At 39.2% G+C, this 13,159-nt stretch overlaps 1 protein-coding gene across 2 annotated transcripts in view; it reads left to right on the top strand.

Moving 5' to 3' along the window:
- SRGAP1 (SLIT-ROBO Rho GTPase activating protein 1) overlaps positions 1–13,159 on the top strand; it is a 279,839-nt gene that overhangs the window by 231,156 nt on the left and 35,524 nt on the right. For both annotated transcript variants that reach the window (XM_007179740.3, XM_007179741.3), the window contains exon 15: positions 1,255–1,389. In XM_007179740.3, coding sequence (XP_007179802.1) covers positions 1,255–1,389 — 135 coding nt within the window. The remainder of the gene's footprint in view (positions 1–1,254; positions 1,390–13,159) is intronic.

The following is a 13,159-nucleotide window of genomic DNA, read 5'->3' as shown; positions in this document are numbered from 1 at the left end:
CTTGACACAGAGCCAGGTTTGAAACCTTGGGTAAAGAGGTGAACTTGGAGCCAGATTGTTTTTCCTCTTCCAAATCCTCTTACAGTGCGTAGAGCCGAGCGGCCTCCCCTCTCAAGAGCTAAGTGTCCAAGTCTCTTACATGGACCATATTCAAGATAAATTGAAATGCAGTAAAGCCTCAGGTTCCTGTGCCAGCCACTGCAAGCAAAAATGCTTTATTATTTTTCCTTGAACATTCCCCTGGTATGTTGTTTGTTTGTGATCCCTTTGGGTAAGACTTTCTCACAGTGGGCAAAAAAATAAATATTTTTGTGAATTCGCATTCAATGATTTCCTGCCCTTGAAGCAGAGAAAAAGGAACCACAGGTCCCTGAAAATAAGCTGCCCCAAGAGGCAAAAAAAAAAAGTTAAAATTCAATGTACAGTTTTTGTGAACTTTAGAAGAGCAGACCTGTGAATAAAAAAACGGAGTTTGATTTAAGGCTGCACATTATGTTGAACTTCTTAAGGATTTTATTTCAGTTTGATTCTCAGGGAGCTGGACAAGCCAGGTCAGTTACCTGATCATTTTAAAGTGCTTAGCATAAAGAATAATATAATTTCATGTTTGTGATATATTTTTAAATTTTCCACTTTTTATGCAAATTCCTTGGTACTGAAGGTACATTTACAAATTCCTCTGTCTGATTTCAAAATCTCCCACTGCTGAAAGCAGCTTTCAAGTCTGCTGTGAACACCACCATGCCACTTTGAGAAATATTTATTTCATTGTCGGTATTCACAATTAGGTGAATCCTGTAGTATTTCTGATAAATTTTGCTGATCCATACAGCATAGCCAGACAGACCTATATTGTTTCTTTTTCCCAGTAGAATAAGAAACACAGAATATAGTATTTGAATTTATGTCAACCTAAGATAACAGATTTTAGCTTTAAAAAAAAAAAAAGTTGGGTCCAATTATAAATCCCACAATATTTTATTTTAAGATTTAGGTAATTTGTAAGGGATTATTTGGTAGCATATGATAAAAAAAAAAAAGCTTTATTTTAACCAACTATTTTTAGGTTAATCATGGGGTAGGATATCTAAACCAGTTATTTTAATTTTAGTAACATATAATCTTCCATAAAACGTAATTAAAAGATACATGTATATATAGAAAAGTGTGTGTGAGTATAGAAACATATTTTTGTTCAGTGATAAAAAGAGAAGCAATGTGCATGTAACTAATTTTTCTTTTTTTTTTTTTTAGGTGAAAACCCTTTGGCTGAGGAGCAGAGTAACCACGATATTAACTCAGTTGCTGGCGTTCTAAAGCTCTACTTCCGTGGGCTGGAAAACCCCCTCTTTCCTAAGGAAAGATTTAATGATCTGATTTCTTGTGTCAGTAAGTGGGCTTTTTTTTTTTTTTTTAACAATTCTTTTCCCACTAGAATTATTTCACTAACCAATTTCCTGAAAAAGGCAGTGGCCCCCTCTCCCTGAATCTTCCTCCCCCACCATTACCCATCACCACCAAATTTCTGAGACCATTTGTTTTCTCTCTGGATCCAGTGTGAGTCATCTTCCCAGCTGTGGCCTTGCCCTTCGCTGGGTGGGCTCTGCTCCTAAACATTCCTCGGGCTGCATAGAGCCCGAGAGCTTCCCCGTTAGTATCTGGGATAGAGCAGAGAGGCAGGTGCCAACCAGCTGAAGGTGACGAGGAGGCTGTAAGCATGGAAATGTAACTCCTTTTTGGCTTTTGGTTCTTGGTTTGCTCCACTGATCTTAGGAGTAGGGTAATTTATCCATCTTTGAATGTTACTTCAAGAAACAAGGTAAAAGGTGGGGACTTCCCTGGTAGTGCAGTGGATAAGACTCCGCAATCCCAATGCAAGGGGGTCTGGGTTCAATCCCTGGTTAGGGAACTAGATCCCACACGCATGCCGCAACTAAGAGTTCTCATGCCACAACTAAGGAGCCCACGTGCTGCAGCTAAGACCCTGTGCAACCAAATAAGTAATTTTTTTTAAATAAAAAGAAGGTAAAAGGAGATAAATGATCATTATTACAGTGCAGGAATAGCAGGTGGTAATTATCTGTCAGTGGGCATCCCCAGCTAATAGGCAGAGTTGCTCTGGGACCATGTATGATATATTATGAAACCCATAATCAGCAGCAGAGTAAAGCATTGCTGTTTTCTGCAGGGGGTGGGGAGCTCTTGACACTACAGGAAGGAAGGTGAAAATAATGGTACTGAGAATTAGGTATTTAACCTCAGTCACGTCCCATACATCTATAAATGTAGTGTCCTTTAAGTCCAAATTCCTGGGCAAGGGTGTAGAGCTGACTTAAATCACATAGTGAGGGCTTTCATGAGAATCAAGCTTTACTCTAATGAACAAACCTCCTCTCCCAAATCATCCACCTGAATCAACAGGTCCAGTGGACCTCAGAAAATCTCTCTACTCACCCTTCCTTCCCCATTCCCGTCACCAGTGCCTTGGTTTCTCACTGGGAGACCCTATGTGTAGGTTTTGCCCTCTTTCCTTACCTCTCAACCCCAGCTAGATTCAAAAGGGCAAATCGAGTGTTACATTACCACTACCGCACCACCCCGTTTAAAACCTATTTCAGTATTTCCCACCTGAAAATAAACTCCTTGGTATGACAAATTCACAGAATGAAATTCTTCCTCTCCTTGATCTCTCTCCTTCTATGCACTCATCTCCTGCCGACTACCCTATTGCCTTTCTTTTCTTTCTTTCTTTCTTTATTTTTGGCTGCGCTGGGTCTTTGCTGCTGCGCGTGGGCTTTCTTTAATTGCGGCGAGCGGGGGCTACTCTTCGTTGTGATGCACGGGCTTCTCATTGCGGTAGCTTCTCTTGTTGAAGAGCATGGGCTCTAGGCGTGCGGGCTTCAGTAGTTGTGCCTCGCGGGCTCTAGAGCGCAGGCTCAGTAGTTGTGGCGCACGGGCTTAGGTGCTCCGCGGCATGTGGGATCTTCCCAGACCAGGGCTCGAACCCGTGTCCCCTGTGTTGGCAGGCGGATTCTTAACCACTGTGCCACCAGAGAAGCCCCCTTATTGCCTTTCGATTTCAACAATAGCAACCTGCAGGCACGCCAGGCCATTTCCCACCTCCATGCCTTTGCCTGTGCTATTTCATCTGCTGTCCCTGACAGCCATTTGACATCCACTAGGAAGGATTTGCTGAACTGGCACTCCTCCCAGACTGCCATCCTCCCTAGTACCCGAGGCAACGTTAGTCACTTTCTCCTCTACTAATATTCCATTGTATACATATGTCTATAATTTTTCTTAAAGCCCCGCATTACAATTACTTTTAACCTCTCTGTCTCCCTCTACTACAGAGAGTTTAGGGAAGAGGCTAAGAACGTAGGTTCCAGACTCAAACAGCCTAGGTTCAAATCCTAGGTCCAAATTGCTCAGCAAGTTTCTTAACCTCTCTGCACCTCAGTTTCATCATCTATAAAATAGGGAGAACATTAGTCCGTATAGAATAGGGTTGTGAGAATTAAATGAGTTAATACATGTAAAGTGCCAAGAAGAGTGCCCAGCATGGAGTAGGTTCAATGAAATGCCTACATTTAGCTCCGTGGGCGTGTGAGGTCTTGATGGATTATTCCCTTTTGTAGCTCCAACACTTGGCATAGTTAATTCCAGGCATGTGGTGAGTGAATAATTCATAGTTGTTAAATAGAATTGAAATGAAAAGTCAAAATTCCACCAAAATTATTTGGTTGGCATCCATGCCTGAAGTCCTAGATCTCATTGGGTATGAATTCCCTGGTCATAATTACCTCCACCCCCGCCCCATACAGTCTGTTGCGTGTGTGGAATTCAGAAGTGTGCCTGCGTGTCCATTCCAAGGCCCTCGCATAGCCTGAGTCATCACAGCAGCCTCTGACTCAGCTGGAAAGAACTGAGAAGGTATCACACTTCTGGAATTCTCCTTTGGCCATGTGCGAAGATTTCCCTCACCAGCTTAGCCAGAAAGTTGAAATCTGCAAAAATTATAAGCACTCTCTAATGTTCAGTGGTTTTCTAGGTACACACATCGTGAACATTTATGTTTACATATGCCAGCTGGATAAAGCCCATTGGGCTGCATTGTCATTTACTACTGCAAAATCACATCACACTTTCATTAGATGAGAAATATTATTTAATTGTGGTTATTAAAAGCTGAAGCCTTAGAGTCAGAAAGATCTAGGTTCAAATCCTAGCTTCACCACTTAACAACTTTGTAACCTTGGGCAGAGATCAATATTTAATCTTTTTAAATATCTGTTTCTTTATCTACTTCATAGAGTCTGTGTGTATAAAGGAGATAATCCATACTAAGTGTTTATAGCATCATGCCTGGCACATAATGAGCCTAAGTATATGTTACTAGCTGTCATCATTACAACTATTACAACTACTCCTACCACAAACTCAGGTCACATATGCCAGTACCTGGGTCAGCCATTTACCAGTCTGTCTGTCCGGCAAACATATGTGTTTCTCTGCCATAATTACTTCACGTGCATTTAGAAATGATGTTAACTTAACCCAGAAGTTGTGTTGGTTCCAGCATGATTTTTCCCAGCACAGTAAATGTTTTGTAACGATCCAAGACAAGCTTTCTCAAAATTAAATACGAAGCAAAATAGGAAGAACATAAGGGAAAAAAAAAGAAAATCTACAGAAATATCTTTCTTTTTTTTTAACATCTTTATTGGAGTATAATTGCTTTACAGTGGTGTGTTAGTTTCTGCTGTATAACAAAGTGAATCAGCTATACATAAACATATATCCCCATATCTCCTCCCTCTTACATTTCCCTCCCACCCTCCCTCTCCCACCCCTCTAGGTGGACACAAAGCACTGAGCTGATCTCCCTGTGCTATGCGGCTGCTTCCCACTAGCTATCTATTTTACATTTGGTAGTGTATATAAGTCCATGCCACTCTCTCACTTCGTCCCACCTTACCTTTCCCCCTCCCCATGTCCTCAGGTCCATTCTCTACGTCTGCATCTTTATACCTGTCCTGCCCCTAGGTTCTTCAGAACCATTTTCTTTCTTTCTTTTTTTTAGATTGCATATATATGTGTTAGCCTACGGTATTTGTTTTCCTCTTTCTGACTTACTTCACTCTGTGTGACAGTCTCTAGGTCCATCCACCTCACTACAAATAACTCAATTTCGTCTCTTTTTATGGCTGAGTAATATTCCATTGTATATATGTACCACATCTTCTTTATCCATTCATCTGTTGATGGACACTTAGGTTGCTCCATGTCCTAGCTATTGTAAACAGAGCTGCAATGAACATTTTGGTACATGACTCTTTTTGAATTATGGTTTTCTCAGGGTATATGCCCAGTAGTGGGATTACTGGGTCGTATGCTAGTTCTATTTTTAGTTTTTTAAGGAACCTCCATACTGTTCTCCATAGTGGCTGTGTCAATTGACATTCCCACCAACAGTGCAAGAGGGTTCCCTTTTCTCCACACCCTCTCCAGCATTTATTGTTTATAGATTTTTTGATGATGGCCATTCTGACCAGTGTCAGGTGATACTCATTGTAGGTTTGATTTGCACTTCTCTAATATCAGTGATGTTGAGCATCCTTTCATGTGTTTGTTGGCAATCTGTATATCTTCTTTGGAGAAATGTCTTTTTAGGTCTTCTGCCCATTTTTGGATTGGGTTGTTTGTTTTTTTGATATTGAGCTGCCTATATATTTTGGAGATTAATCCTTTGTCCATTGATTTGTTTGCAAATATTTTCTCCCATTCTGAGGGTTGTCTTTTGGTCTTGTTTATGGTTTCCTTTGCTGTGCAAAAGCTTTTAAGTTTCATTAGGTCCCATTTGTTTATTTGTGTTTTTATTTCCATTTCTCTAGGAGGTGGGTCTAAAAGGATCTTGCTGTGATGTATGTCATAGAGTGTTCTGCCTATGTTTTCCTCTAAGACTTTTATAGTGTCTGGCCTTACATTTAGGTCTTTAATCCATTTTGAGTTTATTTTCGTGTATGGTGTTAGGGAGTGTTCTAATTTCATTCTTTCACATGTAGCTGTCTAGTTTTCCCAGCACCACTTATTGAAGAGGCTGTCTTTTCTCCATTGTATATTCTTGCCTCCTTTATCAAAGATAAGGTGACCATATGTGCGTGGGTTTATCTCTGGGCTTTCTTTCCTGTTCCATTGATCTATATTTCTGTTTTTGTGCCAGTACCATACTGTCTTGATTACTGCAGATTTGTAGTATAGTCTGAAGTCCAGGAGCCTGATTCCTCCAGCTCCGTTTTTCTTTCTCAAGATTGCTTTGGCTATTCGGGGTCTTTTGTGTTTCCATACAAATTGTGAAATTTTTTGTTCTAGTTCTGTGAAAAAGGCCATTGGTAGTTTGATAGGGATTGCACTGAATCTGTAGATTGCTTTGGGTAGTATAGTCATTTTCACAGTGTTGATTCTTCCAATCCAAGAACATGGTATATCTCTCCATGTGTTGGTATCATCTTTAATTTCTTTCATCAATGTCTTATAATTCTCTGAGTACAGGTCTTTTGTCTCCTTAGGTAGGTTTATTCCTAGGTATTTTATTCCTTTTGTTGCAGTGGTAAATGGGAGTGTTTCCTTACTTTCTCTTTCAGATTTTTCATCATTAGTGTATAGGAATGCAAGAGATATCTGTGCATCAATTTTATATCATACTACTTTACCAAATTCATTGATTAGCTCTAGTAGTTTTCTGGTAGCATCTTTGTGATTCTCTATGTATAGTATCATGTCATCTGCAAACAGTGACAGTTTTACTTCTTCTTTTCCGATTTGGATTCCTTTTATTTCTTTTTCTTCTCTGATTGCTGTGGCTAACACTTCCAAAACTATGTTGAATAATAGTGGTGAGAGTGGGCAACCTTGTCTTGTTCCTGATCTTAGTGGAAATGTTTTCAGTTTTTCACCATTGAGAATGATGTTGGCTGTGGGTTTGTCATATGTGGCCTTTATTATGTTGAGGTAGGTTCCCTCTATGCCTACTTTCTGGAGGGCTTTTTATCATAAATGGATGTTCAATTTTGTTGAAAGCTTTTTCTGCATCTATTGAGATGATCATATGGTTTTTCTCCTTCAGTTTGTTAATATGGTTTATCACATTGATTGATTTGCATATATTGAAGAATCCTTGCATTCCTGGGATAAACCCCACTTGATCATGGTGTATGATCCTTTTAATGTGCTGTTGGATTGTGTTTGCTAATATTTTGTGGAGGATTTTTGCATCTATGTTCATCAGTGTTATTGGTCTGTAGTTTTCTTTTTTTGTGACATCTTTGGTTTTGGTATCAGGGTGATGGTGGCCTCATAGAATGAGTTTGGGAGTGTTCCTCCCTCTGCCATATTTTGATAGAGTTTGAGAAGGATAGGTGTTAGCTCTTCTCTAAATGTTTGACAGAACTCGCCTGTGAAGCCATCTGGTCCTGGGCTTTTGTTTGTTGGAAGATTTTTAATCACAGTTTCAATTTCAGTGCTTGTGATTGGTCTGTTTATATTTTCTATTTCTTCCTGGTTCAGTCTCGGAAGGTTGTGCATATCTAAGAATTTGTCCATTTCTTCCAGGTTGTCCATTTTATTGGCATATAGTTGCTTGTAGTAATCTCTCATGATCCTTTGTATTTCTGCAGTGTCAGTTGTTACTTCTCCTTTTTCATTTCTAATTCTATTGATTTGAGTCTTCTCCCTTTTTCTCTTGATGAGTCTGGCTAATGGTTTACAATTTTGTTTATCTTCTTAAAGAACTAGCTTTTAGTTTTATTGATTTTGCTATCATTTCCTTCATTTCTTTTTCATTTATTTCTGATCTGATCTTTATGATTTCTTTCCTTCTGCTAACTTTGGGGTTTTTTTGTTCTTCTTTCTCTAATTGCTTTAGGTGTAGGGTTAGGTTGTTTATTTGAGATGTTTCTTGTTTCTTAAGGTAGGATTGTATTGCTATAAACTTCCCTCTTAGAACTGCTTTGGCTGCATCCTGTAGGTTTTGGGTTGTCGTGTTTTCATTGTCATTTGTTTCTAGGTATTTTTTTATTTCCTCTTTGATTTCTTCACTGATCTCTTGGTTATTTAGTAGTATATTGTTTAGTCTCCATGTGTTTGTATTTTTTACAGATTTTTTCCTGTAAGTGATATCTAGTCTCATAGCGTTGAGGTCAGAAAAGATACTTCATACGATTTCAATTTTCATAAATTTACCAAGGCTTGATTTGTGACCCACGATATGGTCTATCTTGGAGAATGTTCCATGAGCACTTGAGAAGAAAGTATTGTGTTGTTTTGGGATCGAATGTCCTATAAATATCTATTAAGTCCATCTTGTTTAATGTATCATTTAAAGCTTGTGTTTCCTATTTATTTTCATTTTGGATGATCTGTCCATTGGTGAAAGTGGGGTGTTAAAGTCCCCTACTATGATTGTGTTACTGTCAATTTCCCCTTTTATGGCTGTTAGCATTTGCCTTAAGTATTGAGGTGCTCCTATGTTGGGTGCATAAATATTTACAATTGTTATATCTTCTTCTTGGATTGATCCCTTGATCATTATGTAGTGTCCTTCTTTGTCTCTTTTAATAGCCTTTATTTTTAAATTCTATTTTGTCTGATATGAGAAGTTCTACTCCAACTTTCTTTTGATTTCCATTTGCATGGAATATCTTTTTCCATCCCCTCACTTTCAGTCTGTATGTGTCCCTAGGTCTGAAGTGGGTCTCTTGTAGACAGCATATATATATTGGTCTTGTTTTTGTATCCATTCAGCCAGTCTGTGTCTTACGGTTGGAGCATTTAATCCATTTACAGTTAAGGTAGTTATCGATATGTGTGTTCCTATTACCATTTTCTTAATCGTTTTGGGTTTGTTATTTGGGTTTGTCTTTTCCTTTATCTGTGTTTCCTGCCTAGAGAAGTTCCTTTAGCATTTGTTGTAGAGCTGGTTTGGTGGTGCTGAATTCTCTTAGCTTTTGCTTGTCTGTAAAGGTTTTAATTTCCCCATCAAATCTGAATGAGATCCTTGCTGGGTAGAGTAATGTTGGTTGTAAGTTTTTCTCTTTCATCACTTTAAATATGTCCTGCCACTCCCTTCTGGCTTGCAGAGTTTCTGCTGAAAGATCAGCTGTTAATCTTATGGAGATTCCCCTGTATGTTATTTGTTGCTTTTCCCTTGCTGCTTTTAATATTTTTTCTTTGTATTTAATTTTTTTTAATTAATTTATTTATTTTTGGCCGCATCGTGTCTTTGTTGCTGCACGTGGTCTTTCTCTAGTTGCGGCCTGCGGGGGCTACTCTTCATTGCAGTGCGCGAGCCCCTCATTGCGGTAGCCTCTCATTGCGGAGCACGGGCTCTAGGCACGCGGGCTTCAGTAGTTGTGGCTCGCGGACCCCAGAGCACAGGCTCAGCAGTTGTGGCGCACGGGCCTAGTTGCTCCATGGCATTGGGATCCTCCCGGACCAGGGCTCAAACCTGTGTCCCCTGCATTGGCAGGCGGATTCTCAACCACTGCGCCACCAGGGAAGCCCTGTATTTAATTTTTGATAGCTTGATTAATATGTGTCTTGGTGTGTTTCTCCTTGGATTTATCCTGTATGGGACTCTCTCTGCTTCCTGGACTTAATTGACTATTTCCTTTCCCATATTAGGGAAGTTTTCAACTATAATCTCTTCAAATATTTTCTCAGTCCCTTTCTTTTTCTCTTCTTCTGGGACCCCTATAATTCGAATGTTGGTGCATTTAATGTTGTCCCAGAGGTCTCTGAGACTGTCCTCAATTCTTTTCATTCTTTTTTCTTTATTCTGCTCTGCAGTAGTTATTTCCACTATTTTATCTTCCAGGTCACTTATCCGTTCTTCTGCCTCAGTTATTCTGCTATTGATCCCTTCTAGAGAATTCTTAATTTCATTTATTGTGTTGTTCATCTTTGTTTGTTTGCTCTTTAGTTCTTCTAGGTCCTTGTTAATCGTTTCTTGTATTTTCTCCATTCTATTTCCAAGATTTTGGATCATCTTTACTATCATTACTCTGAATTCTTTCCAGGTAGGCTGCCTATTTCCTCTTCATTTGTTTGGTCTGGTGGGTTTTTACCTTGCTCCTTCATCTGCTGTGTGTTTCTCTGTGTTCTCATTTTGCTTAACTTACTGTGTTTGGGGTCTCCTTTTTGCAGGCTGCAGGTTCGTAGTTTCTGTTGTTTTTGGTGTCTGCCCCCAGTGGGTAAGGTTGGTTCAGTGGGTTGTGTAGGCTTCTTGGTGGAGGGGACTAGTACCTGTGTTCTGGTGGATGAGGCTGGCTCTTGTCTTTCTGGTGGGCAGAACCACATCCGGTGGTGTGTTTGGAGGTGTCTGTGAACTTATTATGATTTTAGGCAGCCTCTCTGCTAATGGATGGGGTTGTGTTCCTGTCTTGCTAGTTGTTTGGCATAGGGTGTCCAGCACTGTAGCTTGCTGGTCGTTGAGTGGAGCTGGGTCTTAGTGTTGAGTTGGAGATCTCAGAGAGCTTTTGCCATTTGATATTACGTGGGACCGGGAGGTCTCTGGTGGCCCAATGTCCTGAACTCGGCTCTCCCACCTCAGAGGCTCAGGCCTGACACCCGGCTGGAGCACCAAGACTCTGTCAGCCACCTAGCCATTGAAGAGGTAAGTCCAGGTCCAGGAAGAAGCCCAGCTCTACAGTTCCTCCTCCAACACTCTTGATTTAGCCCTCTAAGCATCCAGTGAGGAACAGTGACCGGGGTGCTCTGGCAGTCTGAGTAGTTGTCTTCCGACTCCAGTCCCATCTTTCTATACTCTCGAGATATCTTTCTTTTATGCAAGGAGTGCCTTATATGAAATGCTGCAGGTGCAAATAAAGAAGCTGCAGAGACATTTCCCCCTGTATGTAAACAATGGATTAATGAAAAAAATGGGTTAATATCCTTGGGCTAATTTTTATGAAAATAGTCTCTAGTGTAAATGAATACCCTCCAGGACCGACATCTCATTGAAGCAGGAGTCCATGGGGATTAAGGCCACTAAGGATGCTAGGTGCACACACCAGTAGAGATTTAACTTGCTAGTAATTTAAATAGTATTTTTAATGTTTTTGTTAGTGCTCTAATTACAGAGTTTAGTAGATGTTGAATAGTCTGTCCCAACCCTACATTATTATAAGTCCTATTATTTTTAGTGCATAATTTTGCAGAATGGTATGTTTTTCAAGAACACTTACTGGCACTATATATAACAACCCCCTTTCTTCCAACATCTAATCTATTTAAAAGGGGGTTCCTGGCTATTATTGATTTATCTTTAGGCATGCATTTTCTCTTACCATGTGACCATGATATATCTGTTTTTTCTTGGATTGTCTATGAATTATTTGAAAATGGCATAATATGTCATTCATGATTATATCCTTTCATTGATATCACAAATTTTTAATGATTTGGACCGTTGATTAATTGCCTACAATGTTGCAAAACTTTCTCAGGATTCAAAGACTTGATTTTTGCATTCAGGAGGTTTAAAATCTACTAGAGGAGATAAGATATTTACAAAGAAATGCAATCTAAGTATGTGATAGAAGCAAAAGATTTAGAAATGTTAGTGCAGAGAGAGAGAGGTTTCATGGAGATCGATTGCTTTGTCCATGTCATCTTCTAGCATCACCATAATTGGATTTGATTTTCCCTATTAAGGTAATTTCATGTGATAGTTATATTGTATAGAAAAAGTTCCCTTTTCATCTTTTCTAAGAGTTTGCATAAGTCTCTGGAACACCTACTACCTTTTGCTTACCTACTTTTGAATTGTTTGGGGAAAGATTTTTGTGTGTGTGTGGTGAGCTATTATTGTGCCATTTTTATGCCCCTAAATACCACGTTCTTTGGAAGCTTGCTTGCAGGTGTAGTAAAAGGGAATTTGTCTTAGCATTCTCTCTCTCTCTTTCTTTTTTTTTTAATGTGCACTATTCATCCCCAATTCACTATAAATTTCTTTTTAAAAATTACTTATCTAGATGAAGACATCAAAGGCAATCTAAATTTGAAATAAGCTTGATAGTATCTCCATTTCTCACCCAAGGATTTTTGGTTTTTGTTTTTGTTTTTTTTGTAAACCATCCACTTTGTGAATGGTTTTGTGAATGCTCCAGATCATACCCACACAGTCTGGGCAGCTTCTGAAATGTCCGTGTACTGTGGCTCTGAGGTTCCCTAGGGCATAGATCCAAGTGACTTGCTCTAGTAGACCTGCTCAAGCAATTCATGGTTTTTCCTGACTGCCTTGGGGCTGTGAACCCAGAGGAAACATTTGCACTTCATTATGTGTTATCATAATGTGTTATTATTTAGGGGACTGTTTGGACACAAGCAAACTCTTTTTGTAGGAGGGCGGATTTTTTACCTATCACCAAACCAACATGTAGTCATTGTAGAAAACTTGAAAAATATTTAAAAAGCACATAGAACAAAATACTGTCATCCATAATGCCACTGCCCAAAGAGAATCAATAGTGTGTACGCATTCTGATCGTTTATATTCATATACACACACAACAGTTTTTTTAATTTATTTTTTTATTGAAGTATAGTTGAATTACACTGTTGTGTTCATTACTGCTGTACAGCAAAGTGACTCAAGTTATACATATATATACATTCTTTTTCATATTCTTTTCCATTATGGTTTATCACAGGATATTGAATATAGTTGCCTGTGCTATACAGTAGGACCTTGTTGTTTATCCATTCTGTATATAACAGTTTACATCTCCTAATCCCAGACTCCCACTCCTACCCTCTCCCACCTCCCTCCCCCTTGACAATCACCAGTCTATCATCTATGTCCCTGATTTTGTTTCTGTTTCATAAATAGGTTCATTTGTGTCATATTTTTAGATTCCACATATAAGTGATACCCTATGGTATTTGTCTTTCTCTTTCTGACTTACTTCACATAGTATGATAATCTCTAGTTGCATCCATGTTGCTGCAAATGGCATTATTTCATTCTTTTTTATGGTTGAGTAGTGTTCCATTATGTATATGTACCACATCTTCTTTATCCATTCATCTGTCCATGGACATTTAGGTCACAATTGTTTTTAAAAGCCAAAGTGGTATAAATCCCCACTTGCCCATGCTG

The sequence above is a fragment of the Balaenoptera acutorostrata genome, chromosome 11 (genome assembly GCF_949987535.1).
Source record: "Balaenoptera acutorostrata chromosome 11, mBalAcu1.1, whole genome shotgun sequence".
In the NCBI taxonomy this organism is placed as follows: Eukaryota; Metazoa; Chordata; class Mammalia; order Artiodactyla; family Balaenopteridae; genus Balaenoptera; species Balaenoptera acutorostrata.
The sequence above is the reverse complement of the archived record's forward strand: the minus strand, read 5'-3'. Positions and strand labels throughout refer to the sequence as shown.